The 25,935-nt window shown below is 43.9% G+C and overlaps 1 protein-coding gene across 7 annotated transcripts in view; it reads right to left on the bottom strand.

Moving 5' to 3' along the window:
• LOC147622470 (dual specificity protein kinase YAK1 homolog) overlaps positions 1-25,935 on the bottom strand; it is a 157,417-nt gene that overhangs the window by 62,870 nt on the left and 68,612 nt on the right. For all 7 annotated transcript variants that reach the window (XM_086822047.1, XM_086822046.1, XM_086822048.1 and 4 more), the window contains 5 exons: positions 20,655-20,724; positions 20,369-20,451; positions 20,197-20,275; positions 19,888-19,928; positions 388-510 (listed from right to left, as the gene is read on the bottom strand). In XM_086822047.1, the coding sequence (XP_086678173.1) occupies positions 388-510; positions 19,888-19,928; positions 20,197-20,275; positions 20,369-20,451; positions 20,655-20,724 (396 nt within the window). The remainder of the gene's footprint in view (positions 1-387; positions 511-19,887; positions 19,929-20,196; positions 20,276-20,368; positions 20,452-20,654; positions 20,725-25,935) is intronic.

The raw sequence follows: 25,935 nt of genomic DNA, 5'->3' as shown, positions 1-25,935 counted from the left end.
ACCAAAACAAAAACCACATCTTTTAAAAGGGCTGAAAGAGGGGAAATGCCACATCATCAAGGGAAGGAAGAAGGGGGAGAAAACAAGGAAGAGGAGAAAAACACACAGACATTTAAAAAAAAGGAGTAAAAGAGGGGACTGTGGAGGGAGAAATTGTTGAGAAGAAAGAACAAAAGAAAAGCTAATGTGAGGCTAAAATTCGGGATTTTGTGGGGGAAATGGTAGGCGAACAAATGTTACTTATTACGAAAACCAAATTGACACATAAACAATGCTCAATGCTGTTTAGATAAACATTATTATGTCCTGGATTTCATCAAATACTTCAAGCATGTTGTGACCTTCCTACTCTTGCACATGGAGAATGGCATGGAAAATGGCACTCACCGGAGTACTGTTATCATGCGCTGGAGGAGGTCATACTGGGACTGAGCAGGGAATAATGGTAAACCCAAGAAGAGCTCTGCAGCAACACATCCTAAAGACCACATATCGATTGCAGTTGTATATCTGATACTAGGTCAAGTTTCAAAGCGAAAAATAGTTTGGACAAGCATTTACAGAAAAAGGTCTCTTTCTAAAAAAACCGCCATGCCAGCTGCATGCAGAGGTTAACTTTTAAAAAAGGTACTTTTTTGTGTGTGTGCGTGTTGTTGTCATTGTTTTTTGTTTGATCATTCAAAACATTCGCTCCAGCACCTCCATCCACGACCAACCCCTTCTGTGGAGAATCCATTGCATTCCACTTTAGTGGAGGATAATGAATTACCTTCCACTTTAGTGGAAGGTAATTCAATATCAATCATAGGAGAGAATACTTCCTACTGAGAAAACCTCGGGACAGTCCATCCTGCTATTAGTCCTGGTCTTAGCTTCCTCAATCTTCTCTTCAGGTTGAATTTGCAATCTTTAGCTGCTACTGCTACTGTAGTTGAGACAAGATGGTATGGAACTATATCAAGTAATTGACCTATAATTATGAATAGCTTCCTACTTGGATTTGTTTCCCAGCATATCCCGACCTTCTACTATCCGTCAGCTGCAGATCCAGGACCACCTTCAACGACATGGAGAGTTCTCATCACAGGAAAGAGAGAGCACTACAGCCCTCCGATCTGTGCTGCAGGAGCCCACCTCTTTGTCTTCTTCTACATCAGTTTTGCTTCAGAAAGAAAGAAGGAAAGAAAGTTATATTTAACATCCTCAAAAGACCCAATGGATCTATGAGACCAAAAGTGGTACAAGAGTTCCACCTGGTACTGGGCCATGGAAAAAGACTAGCTGTATGTCTATCTCATCATCATTGTCATTGTCATTGTCATCAGAGAAGGATACTCTTACCTACCTTCACTGAAGGGACAATCGTCCTGCTGTTGTCTGGAGGGGTATTACTTTGAGGGGTGCATTTTTCTCCCACCTGGAGCATCTCAGCGGAAGGCTGGATAGCCACTACTTCGTGTCCACACCGGCTCCAAAAACCTCATGAGCCAAGGGGAACTCAAGAAGAGCCTGCAAACTTCCCCCCTGGGCATGAGGATCTACCTCTGGACTTCTCACTGCCTATTTGGTGCTTTTCGTCAAGGCCTCCCTCCAAGCCCCTTTCCCGATGGTGAGGGCAGTGGTGGTTTTTGTTCTTGGCCCCCAGTGAGATATTCCCCTTATTCTTCCCTGGGAACATTTCTGGGACACTCTTGAAGAAGGTTTTGCTAAGATCAAGAAAGGATGGGATGAGCCTGTCCCTAAGTTTCAATTGCGGGTTCCTGGCCAAGTATTACTAGACCCTGTGATGAAACTTTCACAGAGAGCTGTGATTTTTTTTTTTCCTAGGAAGATGTCTGTGGTGGCTGATGTTGGGCAGTGGCATAAAGCCATGCTTGGATGATGCTTTGCTGAGGTCTGCTACTTTCCTGCTCGTGGCTTCTATGAGGTTCTACTTACTTATCTACAGTGTAAACAAACTCTTTTGCAAAAGTCCCCTCTTTTTTCTGGGCAGCAGATGGTGCATGTGTACCCATGGTCGCCTAAGAAGGATTATCAAAGCTTCATCAAACACATGCCCTATGTGAGTGGAGGTTGCAGAGCTTCCTATTTATATGCGCCCTGCTTTACCTTTTTTTGTGGAGTCACCAGGCAAAGTGGTTTACCCTCCCAAGTCTTCTGGGAGTGTCAATAGATTTTGCATCCTTTAGGATACCCATAAACCAACTCCTTCCCAAGTGGCCATGGATGTTGAACTGCCACAACATCCGACACAGGAAGCTTTCTTCAAGCTCAAATGGGGGAATTTTGCTAGATCTTGTTTCACATGCAGCCACCAGTTGCAGAAATAACACCTCAAGAGGTTGTTCCTATTGTACCCGTGCAGTAGCAGAAGGGAAAAAATGTGGCGTAGGACCCAAATGTCACCCTAGATAAGGGAAAAGCAAAAATTGGTATGGCAAGCCCTCCTGTTGTAAAAGGGAAAGAACAGGAAAAACAAGAGCCAAATCATAGTGGTTGAGTACTTTAGGTACGGTACGAGTACGTGAAGTACGCATCAAGATAAGTACTTTAAGTACGTTCATATGTATATATATATATTTATATTTATATATATATAGATAAGGAATATCTAGCATCCATACAAAAATAGCATGAAAGACTGGTAATACTGAAATGAAACCTAATCTATTAACTACTGAGCAATGACCATTGTCTAAAATAATTAAAAAATAGGACTGTACATTGAACCTCATATTTGGTACGAAGACCTTATCCGTACGACTTATCCGTACGAGGTACGATACGTATGGAGTGGTACGGAAAGTACTGAAGGTACACATCAGATGAGTACAGGTACGGAATGCAACTATGAGCCAAATGCATAGCAGACACCTAAGAAAATCATCCCTCTTAGACAGAGATTTGTCATGTCTCGTAATTGGATAGAAGGAACCTCTACAACGGGGCAAACTTCTGGGGTGCCGATATCTCGGGTAATGTTACAGGTGTTGGCAAAATGTGGGCTGCACATTGCGACTAATCCTAATGTATCTACTAGCACTAACCCCTTGTTTGCACACATTGTGACTAATCCTAATGTATCAACTGGCATCGACACTCCTTTACATGCAAGTAATGTTCATGATGATATTCCAAATTATACATTGCATAGTGATATAGGAAGCCAAGCAGCCATGCAAGTTGAAGGATAGCCTATTTTAAATGCACATGCTGTAAATATGTGTATACCAATCATATGCTTTACATATAATGTGCAAGGCTTCTATGATGCAAATAAATGGAGGCTCCTTTGGTCTTATGTAAATACTATGCAACCACATATAGTTTGTTTGCAAGAGCATAACCAACATGCTTTTGTTGGTAGACATGGGATTTTCTCTGGTTATCACATCTTCTATGCGGGAAAGCAAGCTTTTTTTGGTACTCTTATCATGGTTAGACATGAACTTCAACCTCAATTGGCATACAATGATCCCAATGGCAGATGGATTGTTGTGCAATATATAATTGCTAGTGAGCTGTATGAATTTGTAAGTGTCTATGCCTCGCAAACTTCAACGAGTAGGGCTGCAATGTGGCAATCTTTTCAAACATATCCAAGGCTATCAAATGCTTTTACTACAGGGGATTTTAACAACTCACCTGCTTTTGCTGACAATTCGTTTCATCGTTCTCATATGATACGCATTGAAAAACAAGTGTGGGATGAAACCCTGACTCTTTTGGATGCATGCAATTTGTGGACACATCTCATGCCTTAGCAGCCGGGCTTTACTTTCCATCATAATGCACTTACAAACTACTGGGCACGTTTGAACGGATGGTATCTTCTGCATGCTACCCAATATGACGCACATGGTTGTTTCTCGTACCGGTACGAACCTATTCGTACCGTATGGTTCGTACGGTACTGTACGATATCGTACAGTTTTGTACGGTATGAGTTTTTTTTCCCCACCTTGAGGAAAAAAATCCAAATGCTCAAAAAAAAATAGAAACCTTGCTCAACGAAGATCCCAAATGCCCACAATACTTCGCAACTTTCATGTCCACTCAGTATTCCATATGGGGTTACTGAGAAACCTAAAAAATCTGGCAAGATAGACTGGTAGTGTACACTTGATTGCTAGGATGAGAGAATCTTGCTACATCACTTGGAGATCCATGGTATAGGTAGGCTAGACAGTCAGATCCTCAAGTTATGTACGAGGGAGAAGATTGGACATGGCCATTTTGATCTAGAGAGGAGTCCCTAAACCTATCACCCTAGATGCACTACTCATATTTGTGCAAGGACGGTCCCTTAGTCATAATCGTTGCATTGGGAGACCTTTGGTATTGCATTACCCATGCAGGTTCTTTTTTGGAGACAATTGGGAGATCCAACTGGGAGAGACATCTCGAGACACATCTCCACGTTCTAGTTCCTCAAACAAGCAGTGTAGACTCCTCCCCCCCCAACCTTCCTTCACATGCAAGCTTGAAGCTCCATAGTTTATTAAGTGTTTTTTTTTTAAAAGTATTTTACTATGATGACCCATATACTTGCAAAACGTAGATTGATCATACATTGAGGCTTTCAGATCATGTGCCTATATGGCTTTGATTATATTTTGGTATGCCAATCCATAACCGTGCTTTGCATGACAGAAGGGTGCTAATGGTAAATAACAGTTATCTATCGCATGCTCAGTTTATGCAGATGGCACATGCTGCTGGCCATCCTCTTATGCTTCACATGAGAGAGGATTTGCATGTTGCTTGGTATGGTTTTGTGATGCGCATGCAGGCTATCATTTAAGATTATCGTAGATGGTATATGAAGGAAACTAGGATGCAGGTGGCTCGTGCAAAAACAGCCCTGCAAGAATAGGCTGAAATTAGCCAATTGTGACCTTTGATAGTTTTCTTGACCAAAATGATGCTCACAAGTTGAACAAGTGGCCAACTCGAGCTCAACAAAAGCCACTTCTTGACAAAGGTTGTTCTTCCAAATCCTTTTTTAAAAATTTGCACACATCCAGACAAAAGAACTCTTCTGCAAGAGTGAAACTATATGTGGAACTTGGACATGTAACAAAAGCACAACTTGCTAATGTTTGTCATCACTATTTTGCAGAAATGTTTGTTGTCCCTCAACCCCCTTATGAGGAAGTATTCCATGCACGTCATGAACTCTTACAATATGCTCAGTCTATAGTCACATCACATGAGGCAACTAGTATGGATGCATCTTTTACTAAGGAGGAAGAACTAGATGATGATCTCAAAAATCTGGGTAAATGGAAGTGCCCGGGATGGGAAGGGCTTACATTGAAGTTCTTTCACGCATTTTGGGATGTTTTAAAACAGCCCATCCTCTTAATGGTCACTTACTATCGGTCTATTGGATATAGTTGCCATATTCTTGGAAGAAGGCCTATTTAAATTGCTGCCCAAAAAAAAGCTTTGTTAAGGTTCAGCAGATTGGCATCCCATCTCTTTGATGCATGTGGTGTACAAGCTTGTGACTAAGATGCTTCTGAATAGAATCAAAGGTATACTACAATCTGGCCTTCATCCCAATAAGTATGGCTTATGTAAGACCAGCGGAGCGTGCTGTGACAAATTCACACACGTGTCCAAGAGATAATGAGAGAGAGAGAGAGAGAGAGAGAGAGAGAGAGAGAAGGGAATAGGGATCTTGCACAGTACACCAGATTGAGAAGGGAATAGGGATCTTGCACAGTACACCACACTGAGCCGGGAACAGGTCCCGCCCCCTTTCAAGAATTTATTCAAGAACAATCCACGGGCACAGTAGCCAAGATCAATACAACAATGAATACAACAACAAACAAATATGCCGATGTAGAATCCCAAGTGGAAGTCGGTGTCGAGGCACGAGATCTCTAATGCCTGAGCACACCACGGGGATAACCCACAACAATCTCTCACCGAGCTAGTACCAGATCCAATATCCAAGTGCAAGTCCAAATCCAAATCCAAGTTCCAAGTTCCAAGTCCAAGTCCAAGTCCAAATCCAAGTCCAAGTTCCGAGTCCAAATCCAAATCCAAGTCCATATCCAAGTGAACTCAATACCGAATCTTCAAGAAAATCCTCAAGAAGCTTCTCAAAAAAGCAAACACCCAAATGGCCAATATGAGTTCCCGACTACCAATCCCCTTGCTCTAGATTGGGAGGAAAACGTTGGCAGCAAGCAACGCTGCACGGGAGACAGCGGCGGTGATCAAAAGCGACAGCAACGGCGATAGCGGTGCACAGAGGCAGCAGCAAAGGTGGCGCTATAGAGAGGCGACAGCGGAGCTGGGCGCAGGCGGAGCCAGGCGACGGCCGGCTTTGGGCGGCGACCGACGGAGCTGTGCAGCGGCCGACTTTGAACAACGGCGGCAAGTAGTCGAAGATGATGAAGACGATGTTGATGATGAGCACCATGCTCTAGCTTGGTAGTCTGGAGCCCAGTGGACTATCACAAATCCACACATTGTCCACATCAAAAACAGCACACAAAGTCAAGGAAATTCAAACATACATCAGTATGCAGTGCACAAGTAATGATCCTCTTGTTCATGGATTTCCCTGTCTAGTTTTATCGGAAACCATGCTAAGCTATCTGGCTCTCGAGGGAAACTGCTTAGACTATCGCTCAAGGCCATCTGGTCACACTAGGACCGCCCGAGAGTTCATCAATAGTCATTTAGCGTATCTGGTCGCATTGACCGCCTGACTATGAAATCCAATACAATCATCTAGGCCACCTAGTCGCAATGACTGCCCGATTGTGAAGTCCAATATAATCATCTCGGCCATCTGGTCGTAATGACCGCCCGACTGCAAAATCCAATACAGTCATCTGGGCCATCTAGTCACTAGGACCGCCCGACTGATATCTGGCATCGTTGTTGTTCAATGGGTCATCTAGCATCGTTACCTCCCATATACAAATCTCGTTATGGCATCGTTGACGTTAATGGGTCATTTGGCATCACTGCCACCCAAATACAAATCTTGCTCCTTGGGCTATCGGGCATCATTGCCACCCAAACTAGAGCATGTCCAAGTAACCATTATAAGCAGAATAATGATCAATTCCAGTCCAATATATATACAATGAAGAGGACTAGAGGTACAATCCCTCCCTCTTGAATCTGTCTTGATCGTCGCAAGACGTCCATATCTGTACTTCATCTAGACCAACCACTTCCTCATAAGCTCAAAGTATATCTGGATAGTCCTTGAAGTACTTCTCTGGCATCCATTTCACATCCAATAGCGAATAATTCTCGAATTCCAAGAGGAACTTTCTGACCAATGTCTTTCCTCTTTTTCTCATAGAATGAAACACAATTTGTTGTAGCCCTTCCACCCCTGGTGGATCCTCGAAAACAGGCTCCTTTGGGGGTAACTTGTACATGGTTTCAATACATTGTCATGGAAGGCATTATGTGTCCTCCAATGTTCTAAATATACATGGTTGATCTTCTTAGTAACCTGAAAAGGTCCATATACCATCATTCCCCGACTTTGGCAATCCAAAGATAAAATGCATAGCAATACTCTCCCATAGAACAATACTCTCCCATAGAACATTCGATGGGTGCAATAATCCCGGTTGCTTGTGTTGATCAAACTTGACCTTCTGACAAACCAAACATTCTTGAACATATAGCTCAATGTCTGTTCTCTATTAGGCTAGTTGCTTTCCAAAGCTTGAGTTGTAATGGCCTTCTTTCATCACTTTTGGCCTGAAATCCTTTGTTTAATCATAAACGGATTTGCATTATAAGAAAACCCATGACATAAAAAGGTCACCAAATCTTCATTCTACAATCTGTTCCGAAACATCTTTTGAAATCCTCCTTAGTAGCATAAGGATCTTTCATCAAAGTGAAATTCATACGGTAACCCATAGAAACCGCATTGCTCAGGGATCTCCGAGATAATGCATCTGCTACCTTGTTGTCTTTGACGTTCATAGGCCACAGCATGGCCTTCTTGGTTCAAGATTTCTCCAATGCAATCTCATCATGTTCAACCACCCACAAAAAGATCTAGAATAACCAACACCGGTCCTTTGCTAGCATAAAGTCTCAATGCTTCAAAAGGGTTTTGCTTCTGCTTTGGTCCACAAAGATTCCATAGCTTTCTTGGTCGAAACATGCAATGCACTAAGTGTTGGGTTTTATGCTGTGTATGCACCCAGAGGAGTGCCAGTGATCATCAGTAGATTACTGGGGCACTTTTTACTTCAGTTAGTGGAGGTTTTTTCCCCCAGTTTAGCTTAGTTTCACTTATAAGCAGTTTATAAGTGTTTTGGTCCACCCGGCACATTTTATGGCCGGACATGTGAACACATCTTTTTAGGTCACTTATTATGTGGCTATTGTACTTCACTTCACTATCTGAATACACACAAGGAGTCGTGTTCTCTCTCTGCTTCTCCACGCCTGTGTTTGCAGCACCTCCAAACCCTAACCCTAACAGTCCAAGGCCTTCATTTGGTATCAGAGCCATCCGTACAGGCCATAGCCACCAGCCACCCTCGCCGTCAGTTGTCCGTACAAGCTACTGTCCTTCGCTGTACATTTCGCCATACACCTGTACCTGCCCGTACAGCTAGCGCCGCCTTCGGTACTGTCCTACCCGTACACGAGTACCTGCCCGTACACAGTCTGCGCCGTCAGTTCCGTACTACACCTGTCAGCGCAGCCTTCAGTACAATACTGCACCTGTCAGCGCCGCCTTTGCATCTGTCTGCGCCGCCTTCAGTTGGTATTGTACCTGCCTACAGTCGACTGCTTCAGTACCCGTACTGTACCTGCCTGCTTACAGTCGACTGCTTCCGTACTGTACCTGCATACAGTCGACTGTACTTGCAACGAGTACCTGCAGTATACCTGTTCGCACTGTTCAGTACAGTGCTCCATCTGAGTACACCCGCCGTACTTTCACTGTACCTGCAGTCTGCTCCGTACAGTAATCTGTACCTGCACAGTACAGCAGTCAAGTCATCCGTACCTGCACACTGCAGTCAACTTGTACCTGTTGAAATCTCAACTGTGGTAAGCATTACAAGTTTTGAATATTGGGCATTTTTATTTTCTCTGTGAAAATCTACAGGCAGATACAGGCAGACTTTCTTGCAAAGAAAGGCTTTTTGCAAGGTTTTGGGTGCAGTAATTTTGGGCATTTTTGGGGCATTTCGGCACTGTGTAAGCCATTTTTTGCTGCTCTACTCAGTCACTGGTGCATTGAGCTTCACATTCAGAGGATTGAGAGTGCAGGCATATTTGGGTGAACTGTATTCAGTGGAGTACAGTTGTTTTCAGGGTTCTTGCTATTGGGTTTTTTGATACACAGGTACAACATTGTGCATAGGCATAATGGCAAATCAACAGCAGAGTGATGTATTCACGTATTTGTCTACGGAAGACAAATTGGACGGCAAGAACTACTCCTTGTGGAGTTTTATGCTGAAAAATGTGCTTGTGGCAAAAGATCTTTGGGATTTTGTTAGTGGTGATGAACCACGTCCAGGTCCATTGGCTCCAGAGACTCCTCCCCAAGGGGGTGCTCGTGGACGAGGACAACAGGTACAGGCTCCAAGGCAGCCATTGCCTGTTCAAAGAACAAATGCTCAGAAGACATGGGATGCCTGGGATGCACAAGCCTTGTCACTCATTGCATTGTCAGTACAGAGGTCTATTATGCCTCATATTCATTCAGCTGGCTCTTCACAGAATGCATGGGTGACTTTGGAGCAGATGTATGCTGCTCGTAATGAGGCTCGGATCTCATTTTTGAAAAGAGAGCTGGAAAATCACAAAATGCATGAAGGAGATGATATGTCTAGCCACTTAAACAAGCTGCAGGATTTGAGAGAGCAACTCATCAATGTGGATGAGATTATTCCTGAGACACAGCTTGTGTCCACCATCTTACACTCTTTGCCAAGATCTTACTTGGCTTTTCATACCTCTTTGAACCTCAGCATGAGGAATGCTGCTGAACCCCTTAAGTATCAGGAACTTGTTGCTCACTTGCTACAAGAAGAGCAAATGAGGAAGAATATGAATATGAACACAAGTGCTGAACAAGCATTTACTACAGGTCAAAAGGGGAAAGGAAAAACTCAGCCAAAGAGTTCAAATCAGAATTCAGGTGATGGTGGTTCATCTCAGGATACCAAGAAAGGTGATGGACAGCCCAAGAAGAAGGGCAAATGTCATTACTGTAAGAAGCCAGGTCACTACATCACAGAATGTAGAAAGAGGATTGCCAAAGAGAAGGCAAAGGAAGCTGGGATGTCTGTAAATGATGCCTCTAAAGCTCCTCCAGAGACTGCTTCTTTTGTTGAGGACAGGGATTACTGTTTCTATACATGCAGCTATGATGCCTCTTGGTCTTCACAGGCACTCAGTATGACAGAGCATGCATGTACTTGGTATTTTGATAGTGGTGCCTCAAAGCATATCACATCTCGCAGGGATTTGTTTTCTCATGTTGGACCTGCCCCTGTTGGCAAAACTGTTCAGTGTGCCAACAATGCTTCATATCCAGTTCGTGGCATTGGGGAGATTCAGCTCACAGCCATTGATGGCTCCATTCTCCGCCTTACAGATGCCTTATATGTACCAGGGATAAAGAAGAATTTGTTGTCCATTTCTTCTTTAGCACATTGTGGTATGCAAGTCCACTTTGATGATGATAAATGCATGGTCAGAGACAAAGCTGATGCTCTGACCTTGATGCTTACTGGTACATTATGTCATGGACTTTATCAATTGGATGCATTTCAGCCAGTGGATCAGTCTGCTTATAATGCATTCACTCTTACTCTAGCTATGGTTGATGCGGAGTTATGGCATGCTCGCATAGGGCATGTAAATTTTGGTAGTCTTATGCTTATGCAGCGACATAACATGTTTACAGATCTACCTCTCATGGAGAAGCCTCCAGATCACATTTGTGAAGGATGTATTTTGGGAAAAATGCATAGGTTTTCCTTCCCACGTGATCAGGCTCTACGAGCAACTGCAAAGTTGCAGCTTATACACAGTGATCTTTGTGGTCTTATGCAGACGAAGTCACTAGGTGGTTGCTTCTATTTTGCAACATTTATTGATGACTTCTCTCGTATATGCTGGGTCTATCCTTTGACACAAAAATCACAGGTATATGATGCATTTTTGGCCTTTGTAGCACTTGCTGAGACAGAGTCAGGATGCAAGGTTAAGACTTTCCATTCTGACCTAGGGGGGGGAATATATGTCACACATGTTGAATTCCTTTCTTGAGAGTAGAGGTATAAAACATCAGTATACTACTCCTTATACTCCACAGCAGAATGGGGTTGCAGAAAGGAAGAATCGGTCACTCATGGAGATGGCCAGATGTATGCTAAAGGCAAAGAGGCTCAGTATACTCCACAGCAGAATGGGGTTGCAGAAAGGAAGAATCGGTCACTCATGGAGATGGCCAGATGTATGCTAAAGGCAAAGAGGCTACCACATATCTTTTGGGTGGAAGCTGTCATGTGTGCTTGTCATAATTTGAATCGATGTCCCACAAAGGCATTGGTTTCCATTACTCCCTTTGAGGCTTGGCATGGCCGCAAGCCTTCTGTATCACATTTTCGTATCTTTGGGTGTCACGACCCTGTGTTTTTCTCTGGACAAGATGCAGATGTGCACGGGGACATGGTGGACAGTGTGAATGGCATCAGCTGGGAGTGAAGATGGAAGCCCATGTGTGGATAACCCCATGTGTGAAAGGGGGCAAAGAGATTTTAGCTTAAAAGGTTTAAAAACCTTTAAAAATTATTAAAAAGCCCTTCATTAAAGATAATCGTGGCCCATAAGCTATTTTTGGGGCCACGTGTGAGCTTTTTGGTAAAAGAGGGGCTGTTGGGCAGAAAAAGCAGGAGGCGCCTATCTGATAGGAAGCGTGTGCTTTTCTGAGGAGGGCTGGTCGCCTGAAGAGGCATGTTGGCTGCGCATGGAAGGACTGTACGACTGCTGCAGGACTGTACGGCTGCTGTGCAGGTACTGTCCACGAGGCAGATCAGACTGCTGCAGGTGCAGATTCAAGCGATGCACGTACAGGCGGCGCAGGACAGGTTGCTGCAGATTGAAGGCGGCGCATGTGCAGGTACAGTCCACGTGGCAGATCTGTACGGCTGCTGCAGATTGGTTGGCGGCTGGTCCAAGTGGTAGATGCAGGCCTGTACGGATAGCAGGAGGGTACTGCTGGCGGGCTGCGCTACAGGCAATATAGGCGCATCTGGGTGTCTATTTTTGCGTGCTTTTTGGAGACTAAAGGGCTGGCTGCTGTGCTGTGCTTCAGAACAGAGACACAGGCCTCCTTTCTCTCTTTCTCTCTCTCTCTCCCTCTGCTGAAAAGTAGACAAGGGTTGGTTTCTTTGGACACAAAGGTGGACAGGGGCTGGATATTCATGAACATAGACATCATTTCGATGGCGTTCATCTGATGGAACTTTCAGCCTTTCTATGCTTTGATTCGGGACTGTTTTGGGACAGTTTATGGGCTGTTTTTGTTTGTTTGCAAATTCAGCTATGTGCTTGGGTTTTTGGCTGCAAGTACAGGTCACTTGAATATGTTTCTTGGCATGGGAGTGATGCAAGCTCGCATGGCTGCGTGCTCATGGAGCAGATTGCTTTCTTCCTGCTAGAAAGGAACAGTGGGACCTACAGTTATGGGCATCTCTATGTTGCCAGATGTTTCATGAGGGAACAGGTAACTAGATGTATGGAAACAGAACAGAAGTTTTCAAAGGGAAACAGGCCTAAGGGTTTCATGTGGAAACAGGTCGTAGGTTTTCTCGAGGAAACATGTTTTTGAGATTCTCCAGGAGATAGGTCACATGCAGGCAGAAGATACAGGAATGGACACATGTTTGGCACAGCCTTGCTACTAATAGGACAAGGGACTGGGAATCCATGACAGAGATGGATTTACCCTTCGATGGTAGAGAGGGTTTGTACAGGTGTGTCAACTGTATGGTATGCTGTGCTGTGATTCGAGTACTCTTTTGAGAGACAGTTTGGGAGTCTCTGTTGTGATGCAGAAGCACTGGTTGGTCAGGGTGTGATGCTGTTCATAGTGTGAGAGGCTATGGATGGTTGTGGCAGCCTTGATCATGGGAGAAAGCTTCTGTATGCAGACTCCATGTGAGAAGAGTCTTTCGATATGAACAATGGCTGGACTTGTTTTGTGGATGCCGTGTGGACAAGAAGCCAGATGCAGGTTCTTTGCAGGCTTCAGGAGTTCTACTGGGACGGCTGAATTACCAACCTTATATTGTAATCAAAGCTCTTAAAATCAATTAAAGAAATACCGCAAGGGGCGCCACTGCGATTTGGGGCCAATCGGTGTCCGTGTACTGTTTGCAGGAGCACTCTAGCTCCCCTTGTTTGTTTTCCTTTTCTAGGTCCTCAATGGTGTTGAAGTGTTTTATGTGCGAGTGTTTGTTTCACCGCCCTTTGCTTTATCAGAGGCCGGTTTACATTGGGTGTCTTGCATATGCACACATACCCAAAGAGTTGAGGAGGAAGTTGGATGATAAAGCCACAAAATGCATTTTTGTTGGGTATAGCCGTGAGAGCAAGGGCTACCGGTTATATGACCCACTATCCAGGAAGATATTCACTAGTCGGGATGTGATTTTTGATGAAAAATCAGAAATATCCATGGCTGGTTATGATGCAAATCAGGCTGAAAATGATGTGTTTGAAGGTCTACTACCTATGGAGTTTCATTCCACAGTTGGTAATCCAACTCATGAGGGTACAGGACAGCCAGCAAATGATGAAGGTGGTGCAGAAATTCAGCAGCAAATTGAGCCAGAAGCTGAACCAAATATGGGGCAGCAGGCACCACAGGTCAGACACATACCTAGATGGTATTTGAGGACATTACAGGACAGCCATTTAGAGGGTCCTCTTGCTGGTCGTACTCGTAGGGAGACACGGACCAATGAGCATGCACACATCATGGATTTAAATATGGTTATGGCAGCCAGTTTACAGGATGATGATGAGCCTGATTCATTTGTGGATGCACGAGACAATGTGCATTGGAACAAAGCCATGCAAGATGAGCTTGATTCTATTAAAAGGAATCAAACATGGGATTTGGTTGATCTGCCCAAAGGCAAGAAAGCAATTGGTACTAAGTGGGTCTATAAGTTGAAAAGACATGCAGATGGATCCATTGACAAGTACAAAGCCCGTCTAGTTGCAAAGGGCTATGCACAGAAGAAGGGCATTGATTATGAGGAGACATTTGCTCCTACATCCCGTATGTCGACACTTAGGTGTGTCATTGCATTGGCTGCACATCGTGGTTGGGTTGTTCACCAGTTGGACATAAAGACTGCATTCCTACACGGGGACCTCGAGGAGGAAGGTTATGTATATCAGCCCATGGGTTTTGCAGAACATGGTCATGAAAGGAAAGTATGCAGACTGAAAAAGGCCTTGTATGGTTTGAAACAAGCTCCACGAGCTTGGTATGTAAAGATAGATGCTTTTCTACTCACTCAAGGATTTGTGAACAGTCCATCAGAAGCCACCTTGTATGTAAAGAAAGAAGAGACAGATCTGCTGGTCATCAGTCTTTATGTAGATGATCTCTTGCTCATGGGATCTAATGATGACAAAATTGCAGCTTTTAAAGAGATACTCCAACAGACATTTGACATGTGTGATTTGGGGCTTGTACACTACTATTTGGGCATACAGTTTGTGCAGGATAACAGAGGCATTGGGTTGTTGCAATCTTGATATGTTGCTAAACTTCTGGAGAAGTTTAAATTTCAGGATTGCAAGCCTATTAGTACTCCTATGGAGCCTGGGATGAAACTGTCACTACAAGATGACAGTATTTCCTTTGATGCCACTACATATGCTCAGGCTGTTGGGTGCCTTATTTACTTGTGTACTACACGGCCAGATATTCAGTATGCCGTATCTCAGTTGAGCAGATTCATGCACAGCCCACGGTTGTCACATTGGCAAGCTGTGAAGCGTGTATTCCGGTATTTGCAGGGTACCTTGTCTCTTGGATTGCTTTATCCTAAGGGGGGTGACATGCAGTTATACGCTTACAGTGATTCAGATTGGGCTGGTGATTTTGATACCAGACATTCCACTAGTGGAAATCGTTTCTTTCTTGGCTCTTCATGCATTTCTTGGCCAAGCAAGAAACAGACCACAGTGGCCACTTCGTCTTGTGAGGCAGAGTACAGAGCAGCCTACACTACTACTGTTGAGTGTGTTTGGTTGCGTCGTCTCATGACTGATATAGATATTTCAGTGGAGGAGCCTACACCTATCTATACTGATAGTCAGAGTGCCATTGCTGTGGCCAGGAATCCTGTGTTTCATGCTCGCACGAAACACATTGAGATTCACTATCATTTTGTTCGGGAGAGACTCCAAGCAGGAGATATCAGTCTGATCTACTGTCCTACAGATCAGAATGTGGCAAACATCTTCACCAAGGCATTACCACGTCCGAAATTCGAAGCCATCACATATCACTCCAAGGGGGTTTGTTGGGTTTTATGCTGTGCATGCACCCAGAGGAGTGCTAGTGATCATCAGTAGATTACTGGGACACTTTTTACTTCAGTTAGTGGAGGTTTTTTCCCCCAGTTTAGCTTAGTTTCACTTATAAGCAGTTTATAAGTGTTTTGGTCCACCCGGCACATTTTATGGCCGGACATGTGAACACATCTTTTTAGGTCACTTATTATGTGACTATTGTACTTCACTTCACTATCTGAATACACACAAGGAGTCGTGTTCTCTCTGCTTCTCCACGCCTATGTTTGCAGCACCTCCAAACCCTAACCCTAACAGTCCAAGGCCTTCACTAAGCACCACTGCAAACCACTCGTCGATCTTCCTAGCATGATGTCAATCTAATGATCTTCTGATCTCTCTGGCTTCTTTGCCTTCCTTTCCCTTACTTGTCTTGAGGAAGCTGCATCTGAGAGAGCAGGCCTAGGAGTAGCTTCCCTGTCTCCATAAGAAATAGAACGAGTAGCTCTAAATTCTTCAACAATGGTGACTCCTTTGGCCCGAAGATAGGCTTCAGTAGCTTCAACTCCTTCGGCTTCAGTGGCTCATCCCTTTTGAAGAAATCTTCAAATATTTGAGTCTCTTTTTTTTTTTGGGTCTTGTTCCCTCTTGGTTCTCCAAGCAAGGAATTCTTCATCTCTGAAAAATCGTCTAAAGTGCTAAAACTCATGGTACTCTTCTGATGACATGCTCATGAGTAATGGATCGGTGATCCTAGTTCCATCCTGAAGTCCTAGATCGGCCTCATAATTGTTCCCTTCATTAGGCCCTTGGTTTCCCTCATCTCTCAACATGGCTCTGTCACTCCAAGAAAGTTTCTTCAAGAGAAATCCTGCTCTAATACCACTGTAAGCCTAGTAGAGCGTGCCGTGACAAATTCAACCACATGTCCAAGAGATAATGATAGACAGAGAGAGAGGGGGGGAGAGAGAAGGGAATAGGGATCTTGCACAGTACATCACAAAGAGTGGGGAACAAGCCCCGCCCCCTTTCAGGAATTTATTTAGGAACAATCCACGAGCACACTGCCCAAGATCAATACAACAATGAATACAAAAGCAAACAAATATGCCAATGTAGAATCCCAAGTCGAAGTCGGTGTTGGAGGCACGAGATCTCTGATGCCTGAGCACACCACGGGGATGACCCACAAGAATCTCTCATCGGGCTAGTACCAGATCCAATATCCAAGTCCAAGTCCAAGTCCAAATCCAAATCCAAGTTCAAGTTCAAGTTCCAAGTCCAAGTCCAAGTCCAAATCCAAATCCAAGTCCGAGTTCCAAGTCCAAATCCAAATCCAAGTCCAAGTTTCAAGTCCAAGTCCAAGTCCAAATCCAAGTCCAAGTTCCAAGTCCAAATCCAAGTGAACTCAATACCTAATCTTTAGGAAAATCCTCAAGAAGCTTCTTGAAAAAGCAAACACCCAAATGGCAGATATGAGTGCCCGACTGCCAATCCCCCCTCCTATGGATCGGGAGGAAAACACTGGCGGACAGCGCTGCACGAGCGGCGACGACGGCGGCGCTGCACATGCAGAGCTAGGCGGTGGCTGACTTTGGGTGATGGCGCGGTGAGTAGATGAAGATGATGTTGATGATGAGCACCTTGCTCTCCACAAAGTTGATGATAATGAAGGTGAGGATAATCTCCAAGCTTCCATGGATGAGGAGAAGGGAGGAGAGGTTCGTGCTTCTTTTATACCTTGGGGAAGCCTTGCTTTTTGCCAAAAGCTATACTTTATGCTTTGCTTTTCTCTTTTTGCTTTAATATTTTAATAATAATAAAATATTGTTCATGTTTTGCCAAAGTTCTTGATTCATTGCCTATCTAGCTTCAAGGCCTTGCTTTTTGGCTCAGCAAGGCTCTGGATCTGCTTTTTAAAAAAGTGCTTTTAGCTTTTTGATCCAGCTCAGTCTCCTCTTTCTAATGGTGCCCTTGGCTTGCGGTCAACTAAGTTTTACTTTTTGCTTTTCCTTGCTTTTCGTGAGCCAACTTCATGATTCCTATTCCCATGCTTTTATCAACTTGCCCATGTGTTCGAGCATGTGTTCCATCATGTGAAATAGAGCTAGAGGGCCAAATAGTTATAGCTTCGTCCCAAGAAGGCAAATTATGGACAATATAGCCAATGCTTCTATAGGCCTTGAATATGCCAAATACATACACCAAGATGTCCTCATTATGCAGGTGGACATAGTTAAATCCTTTGATACGGTCCAGTGGGATTTCACAGCACAAGTAATGGATAGAATGGGATTTGGGTGCAAAATGAAAAATATTGTTTTTTGGCTATATCAAGAAGGCGAAATGCATTTTGGGAGGAGAACTTTCAGCTCCCTAGAAGTTAGGCAACTCTGTCAGATAGGGTTGTCCTCCCAAGGCCCTGCTATATGTCACTGCTACGCATTCGATTCTCCTGTACATAGATAAGCTGTCACAAGATGATTTGCTACATGGAATTTCCAACATATGTTTGTGGCTCAAGCCTATGCCAATGATTCTTTCTTTTTTCCTCGAAACACAGCCTAATGTGAGGATTCTCATGCAAGCTTTGTCACTTTATGGGTTGGTTGTTGAGCTGAATGTAAATCAAACCATTACCACTGAAAAATTATGATTTGCATAGATTACTCTGGCCAGGATGAATTGTGCCACTTGATCAGATAGTTAGACATCTTGGATATCCCACTGGATGGGAGATCCCCCTCAAAGACGAGACTGAGTGGGTGATGTAGAAGCTACATCACAAAATTAAATGTACGGCCATTGCATGTACGTCTGCGAATAGTGAAGCCCTGGGATGCATGTGAAAAACAAAAGCAGACACAAAAGCCCTTCGTCTGATGAAGCAAGAATTGATTTGCTCGCCTAAGATGCATAGTGGACTTAATATTCTCAATATCCTTCATGAGGAAGGCGATGCTTCTACCTGATTTTGTGGCACAAACAAAGCCATGGCTCGCATGTTGGGCAGTATGTGTATCTCTATGCGTACAGAAGCATATGGACTTTGGGTCACCCATTATGATGATATAGTTTTTGAACATTTTAATGACAAAATCACGTGTTCTCCCTAAGCATGGTATGGTTTTTTTGTTTCCTCAAGCAATCAGACATTTTCATTTGGGATTGCATCATAGGTCGATTTGGAAGGTCATTATGGAGATGATGCATCCATTGCAGCCAGTGCCTGCACTTCAAGAAGAAGGCCAACTCAGAGATAGGCTTTTTGACAGGCAGCTCCCTGGATATACACCTCTTCCTTTTCATCAGCTAACAGTTTCTAGGGCGTACAAGCTCCTTTCCCCCCCCCCCCCGCCCCCCCTTCTTGGATTCATGATCATGCAAATCATCTATGGAGGATGTCTAAATCCTTGCGTTAGTGGAAGGCGGCAGATGTGGAAGTGCAAATTGCACTTGAAGCAACAATTGTTTTTATAGAGATGTATTACGGGTGTTTTTCCAATGGGGATTCTTTTGGCACGTAGACACATTGCTTCAGCCTCATGTGGCGATACTCTCACCCACGTGAGACAGCGCCCCATCTTCTGTGGTATTGTTCCCACTCTCGACCCTTCCTGGATAGATTGTCAGGGCACCTACAAGCACGATTTCCAGGCAGACTTTTTGGGAGGCAGTTTTGGCTTTTTGGTTGACTCTCTCCACCATTGCCAGCTTATGCAGCCTTTCTGGATTAGACAAGATTCTAGGCACTCTAGACTATCTACCATGTCCAAAATCAGCTGCTTTTTTATGTTGTTCATGTCGACCCTTTTTCCTTCCTCCGTAGATCACTTTACCAGTCTCTCTGAGATTCTTTTGATCTTGGAGATCTCTCTTTTCCACAGCTTGAGGTGTTTTCCCACTGTTTCTGATCTGAGTCGTAGCTGTCCCATCTGGGACAGCTATGAATGTACATTACTTTTATTAATGAAGCTGTGGTTTCACTATAAAAAAGTGTGTGTATATATACATATCATATCTTGTAAGTAAAGATGAACATTTAACACGTCTAGTATGTAAGTCAAATACATATGAAGCTAATAAACAACACACCTCCTGTAAATGTGGAGCCTGTAATAATAAAACCATCTCCTCTGCACTCAAGTGATATCATACATTATTTTAAGTGGCACTCCCAGGACTCAGTAGATTCTCGCAACAATCTTGAACTCAGACATTCCATTGGATAATTTTAGTTTGCAATTTGCATCAATTTGTCCCCTTACAAAACAATCTAAGCCAGGTGATAATGGTGCTGTAGTGCATTAAGGATACGCATGACCAAGAACAACTTCAGGGGAGCGATAAAAGCGACTCTGTACAAAAACCAACACAATTTGTAACAATTAAAAGTATTTAATAACTGAGACTCCAAATTTTTAAAACTGCATGCATTCCACATGCGTATGTATGTATGTCCGTTGTGTATTTATATGTGTGTGCATGTATATGTACATATACACATGCATATGCATACGTATATGTATGAGTATAAGTATGAAGTACATGTATGTGTATAAGTCTTAAGTATATGCCTGCGCCTGCATGTATGTATATGTATACACTTGAATGCGCGTTGTTTACCTGAATGTAGGAGTACACAGTTCGATCTTCCCTGCAAGCAGATCCAAAATCGATGAGCTTGATTTCTGCTGATGCCAGACTGCATAACCAGGTTGAAAATTCAACAGTTATAAAACAAGAGAAAACTATGTAGGCTTTCAGAGTAGCATAAAATTAAAAGTCTTGCATGTACCTTGTTGTAAGAAGAATGTTCTCTGGCTTAACGTCGCAATGTATTATACCCGCATCACGAAGTACTGCGAGTGCTTTTAAAATCTGCATATATGTATATATACTTCATACCACACTCTATAATTTGATACTTTTGATATGTATATATAATTGATACTTGTATTACACCCGCATCACAAAGTTCTGCGAGTACTTTTAAAATCTACATATATGTATTATATAATTGATAGCCCAATCTACAACTTCAATAAAAGCCATAAAATGTTTAAATTAAGATCATATCATGCCTGTTTACTGAAGGTCCGTATCAGGTTCAAAGATATTCCCTTCAGGCTGTTTAATTTGAGTAGCTCGAATCTAGCAATCACAAGTAGAAGTCTGGTTAACAAAAAATCTCAACTCCGCAATGATAAGTTAGCAGTGCAAAAAATGGTCGACAAAGCAAGAAGCTAAGATCCCGCAAGCAGGCCTTTTCCATAACCATGACAAACAAAAGGACATGGCATGTCTTTCCTTGGTAAGAATCTCCACATTTATGCTTAGAATTTCAAACTTATGCAGATCCTGCCTCAGTGGGATGAACCCCAAGCAGGAATCAGGTTTGATCCCTGGATGCAGATGGGCAGTTCACATTCGTCATAAACCAAAGGCAGCCATACTGGCCATAATCTTCAGGTAAAATTTACAGTAGAACTTTCCCCTTGCTGAGGCTTGATTGTGTGCCTAATTGAACTGATAATGCATCTGGTATATTTAGTGGAGCTAGCTTTTCCAAGCTTGTTCTGTCTGTCTCTAATCCTGTCTTTGTACACTTGAGCTGACCGATTTGGTTGAAAGATATTGCACAAGTCTTGTTACTAAGTGAATTGAATCCTCTTTCTACTTCACAAGGGCTGAAATGTGGTTGGAAACAGTTTATTAAGTGCCTCTGTCACAGCTACACCCAATTCAGGAGTAACTTCTGTTCAATACCGCTCTCTCATGCAATCCAAACATGCGGCACTCCTCTGAAATAAGCCTTTTGGAGTTCCTCGGACAAATTTATTGAGTGCCTGATCGCCAGCTACACCCAATTCGTTTGAGTGACTTCTGTTCAATACCCAGCACCCCTTTGAAGCCTGCCGACTGTACCTGCTGTGCTGCACCGCTGATTGTACCTTCTGCGCAGCACCGCCCGGCCCTACTGCCCTGCGCCGCCCTACTCTGCTCTGCACCGCCCAAGTGCTACACCACTTCTGCCGCCCAAGTGTCGCCCTGCTCTGCTCTTCGTAGCCCTGCAACTGCAGCTGCACGGACAGATTGAACCTGACGAGCATCCACGAAGCTGACGGAGTACAGATCTGCAAAATTTGGGGCATTTGACATTTTTCAAAAATTTCAGCCCTTACAGATTTACAGGTTTGTGGGATTTGCAGATTTTGACCTGAAATTGCACATTTTGTGTGCTAAAATTTGGGGCTTTTCACCATTGAGCCTACAATTGCAACATTGGCATTGGTTTCAATAGATTTGGTGCATAATTGCACTAGAAATTCGGGGATTTTGCAAAAATTGACACTATTTGCAGGTCTATTATAGACATTTGCAAGCATTTTGGGTGTTACAGGCACATTTACTTGGCATTGGGGCATTTCCCCCAACTTTTTGGGCATTACAGCATTTGGCACAGGTGACAATTGCACATTTGGACAGTTTAGCAGATTTAAAGGTAAATGGGTTGAATGTTGCAAAAATGGGCTCAATGTAGAAAAACCAAATTTTTAGGCAGCCAATTAGACCAAATCTGAACCGGCACCTGTAAATATGCTCGTGTGATTTTGTGGGATTTGAGCATTTGCAGCTCTTACAAGTGTCAGTTGATCGTGTTTTTTACGGCACATGTATACATTTGTGGTTTGCTGCAGTATATCTATGCCATTGTGGACACTGACAGATTTGCATTATCGTGTAGTACACTTGCAGATTTGGGACATGCATATGTATTTCTTGTGGTGAAGAAGTTCCCTTTCAGTCCATTGATTATCCTGCTATTTATCTCCCGCATTCTTACAATTTTGTTGGGCATTGCCTACTCTTGTGGTGACCTGTGAACGAATTTGTTGTGTTGTCATGGCCAACAGTAACAATGACCTCTTTGGCATGCTGTCTCCCTATGTGGGCTTATATGATGCGTCATGTATTGGTTGCCAAGAATGTATGGCTATATGTGGATGGCACTAAGGAGCGTCCTCTCGCACCTGATCGGAAGGTGAAGTAATTCCTTCTCACCCTCCTCCAGGTCCACCTCCTCGTCCTCCTACCCAGCAGCAACGTACTTTGGATGCTAGGAATGCTCAGACCCATGCATTGATTGCTCTCTCGTACCGTAGGCATATCATTCCGCACATTCGTCATGCACCACCACAAAGGGTGCTTGGGATACCTTGGCGGTGTTGTATTCAAGTCGCAATGAGGCTCGTGTAGCTTACCTTCAGGGCAAGCTTGAGACTGACTGCATGCTTGAAGGTGACTCTATCGATCAGTACCTTACGCATGTGAAAGACCTTCGAGAGCATCTCATTAACATTGATGAGGTCTTGACAGATGGCTATCTTGTTCAGACGGCTTTGCGTAATTTGTTCGACTCTTATCAGACATTTGGCACCACGTTGCGGTTGTTGGCTGGCAATGCACCTAATGCGGTCACTTTTGACAACCTTGTGACTCTCTTGCTCAGTGAAGAGCAATCCCGTACCAATAGGAGGAACATGATGTCTGCTGAGTCAGCAATGGCTTCTCCCTTTCGTGGGAATTGATCTGGGCCTAAACCTAGCTCATCGAATCCTCCCAAGACAGAGGACAAGCCTAAAAAGAAAAAGCGTTGTAATTATTGCAGGAAAACAGGGCACACCATAGAGGAATGCAAGAAGCATATTGAGAGTGAAAAAAAGAAGCAGCTAGCATCTTCTTCCATAGGTGCAGATCAGGCCAATTTGGCTACACATGTATCAGCCTTGACCATTACACCTTCATCACCTACAGAGATGTCTTCTGATGCCGTTGCTTTTGATGACTATACTCTATAGTCAGTACTTCTTGGTATGCATTGTCTAGCAGATGCATTTCACGCGGGGATTTTACTTGCCCACATGCAGTGGTGATGCCTCATGGTCACTTATGCTTGTTGACCCTTATGCTTGTCTATGCTAGATGCTTTCTCTTATGTGATGTCTACTAGAGATGCCTTTTATGCTGCTTTCCCTTGCAACGGGATTGTTTCTACACTGTTGAGATTGTCACTTTCTCACATGTGATGTTTATTGGAAGTGCCTTCTACGCACTTGGCCAGTGTTGGCTTGCCCTCATGGTTTTGACATGTCACATGTATATTATTCATTGTAGGATTATGCATCTTTACACTTGCCATAGATGCCACTCATCATAGCATCGCTAAGAGTTTACCCATCCTCTCATAGCATTGGCTGATGCCCGCCCCAAGCCCCCACTTTTTCTCTCGATTTTCAGCTTTGCCCGTTGTTGAATTTTTACTTTTATCAGCCCTACCATTGCTGATTTTTCCTCTTCAGACCTTCCATTGATGAGTTTATCTCTTGTAGCTTACATTGCATGTCTCATAGGCATGACTTCTAGATCTTGTTGCCTTTACACATGCGTATACATTTGCTACATCTTCTTATGCTTATCACTAGTCTCTCTTGTTGTCATTGATGTGGATTACATGCAGTTTAGCTTGGCATTTGGATGCTTGCCTTCAGGGGGGTATTATGCGATGCCTCTTGATTTGATGCAGTTGATGTCCACATGATCTTTGACATGCATTTCAGGTGATGCGTTTATGTACTACTGTGCTCTAGCATTAGCACTATGACATTGGGGTTTCTCATTTTCCCCCTTATATAGTGCTTGCTTTTCCCATTGGCACTGCAGTTCATCTTCGCCATCGTGATCTCTCTTGATCACTCTTACTGTGGAGCATAGTGCACAGCAGCATTCACGGCTTTATCACCCTGCTACCCGTTCACACCGTTCACTTGAGGGGGGTTTGTTGGTTATGTCTACCCGGCCACTCCCGACTAGTTCAGGTGTGAACCCAGCTTACTCACGGGCACTTTTTCCCCGTAGCTCGACACAGGCTTTTTCCCCATGTGGACACACTTTTGTGTGTTGGGAACTTAGCCCTAGGCTTTTTTAGTACTCTCATTGTACTTTCATTTTATTCATTCAACAAGTACATCTTTCCATCTCCCTCACATTTCTTGGTGTGCTTGAGCTTGTGTGTGTGTGTGTGTGTGCAGGCTAGCTGCCCTCCTACCCAACATCATCATCATTGTACATGTAGCTACACGTCCATGTTTTTCTTTTCTATAATCAAATTATCTCATGAAACTATTGAAACACTTTGTTTGGTCTCATAGACCCTTAGGATCTTTTTCTCTCAATCACCAACACCATTGTTCCCATTCATAAAGCAGGGGACCCCACGGATCTCAATAACTACCAGACTATTATGATTGGGCATGGCATGGCCAAGATCCATGGAACGGTGCTTGAGGACATAATCACCTCTCTAGCAGAATATCAGGGTCACAGAGCAGTTTGTGAGGCAGGTTTCACAAGAAATTTATCCACATTGGACCATATATTCACTCTATTGGCTCTCATAGACAAAGCACGATCAATACACAAGACGTGTACTGCTTCTTTGTGGATTTTTGCAAAGCTTTTGATTCGGTCCCTCAATCCCGACTCATTGGACGCTTGCGAGAGCTCCAGTTACCACACGGTGCGATTTGGGCCGTGGTGTCAGTATATGGTCACTATTATGGACCGAGTGTGTGCATTCAACGATCTCTCACAAGAGATATGTAGTACTATTGAGGTTAAACAAGGCTTGGTCGCGATACTTCTTCCAGAAGCTACTTCTCAAGTTTTGGCTGGCAGTCCCTTCCCTCTTGATCCTAGGAAGATTTTCTTCTTTCAGTACCACTTGAGCTTTGATCCAATGGCGAAGGATCAGTGCCTTACCCCAGCCTCACTGTGGTTCCTTGCTCTTCGTCGGTCCTATTGGAAGCTTTTAGCTTCCATAGGGCATCCTTTGGCCAGGTTCTAGAGGTACCAGTCCTTCCGAGCTCTCCCGCCTCAACTTCCACGGCCGTTACCGCCACTCTTGATGGTGTACCCCGGGTCCTTGTGCTTGTTCCTCATCCATCGATTGCTGACGATCATGTTATGCTTCAGAGACCTGATGGATCTCATTTCCGACAGAGAATGGAGATTGCCGGCAGACAACCAATGTTAAATTTATCGTCGACAAGGCCACATTGCTAGAGATTGTCCCAGATCGAGGGGACATGCTAGGAGGCGGCATGGTCCTACCCATCAGAGGCCTTCTGTAGTTGCCGAGACTCCAGTTGCTCCTTTGCCACAGCACACCACACAGCGTTGGATTGTGGTTAGGGATGGCAGGCACCCTCGGACCCCCGTACCTGCCCCTTCACCCACACCCCTTGTGGAGCACCCTAACCCTTATGCAGCTCTTGCCTCACACGATGTTGATCCTTCTTTGGA

This window comes from Cibotium barometz, chromosome 28 (assembly GCF_041138505.1).
Source record: "Cibotium barometz isolate CiBa-2024 chromosome 28, ASM4113850v1, whole genome shotgun sequence".
NCBI classification, from domain to species: domain Eukaryota; kingdom Viridiplantae; phylum Streptophyta; class Polypodiopsida; order Cyatheales; family Cibotiaceae; genus Cibotium; species Cibotium barometz.
The sequence above is the reverse complement of the archived record's forward strand: the minus strand, read 5'-3'. Positions and strand labels throughout refer to the sequence as shown.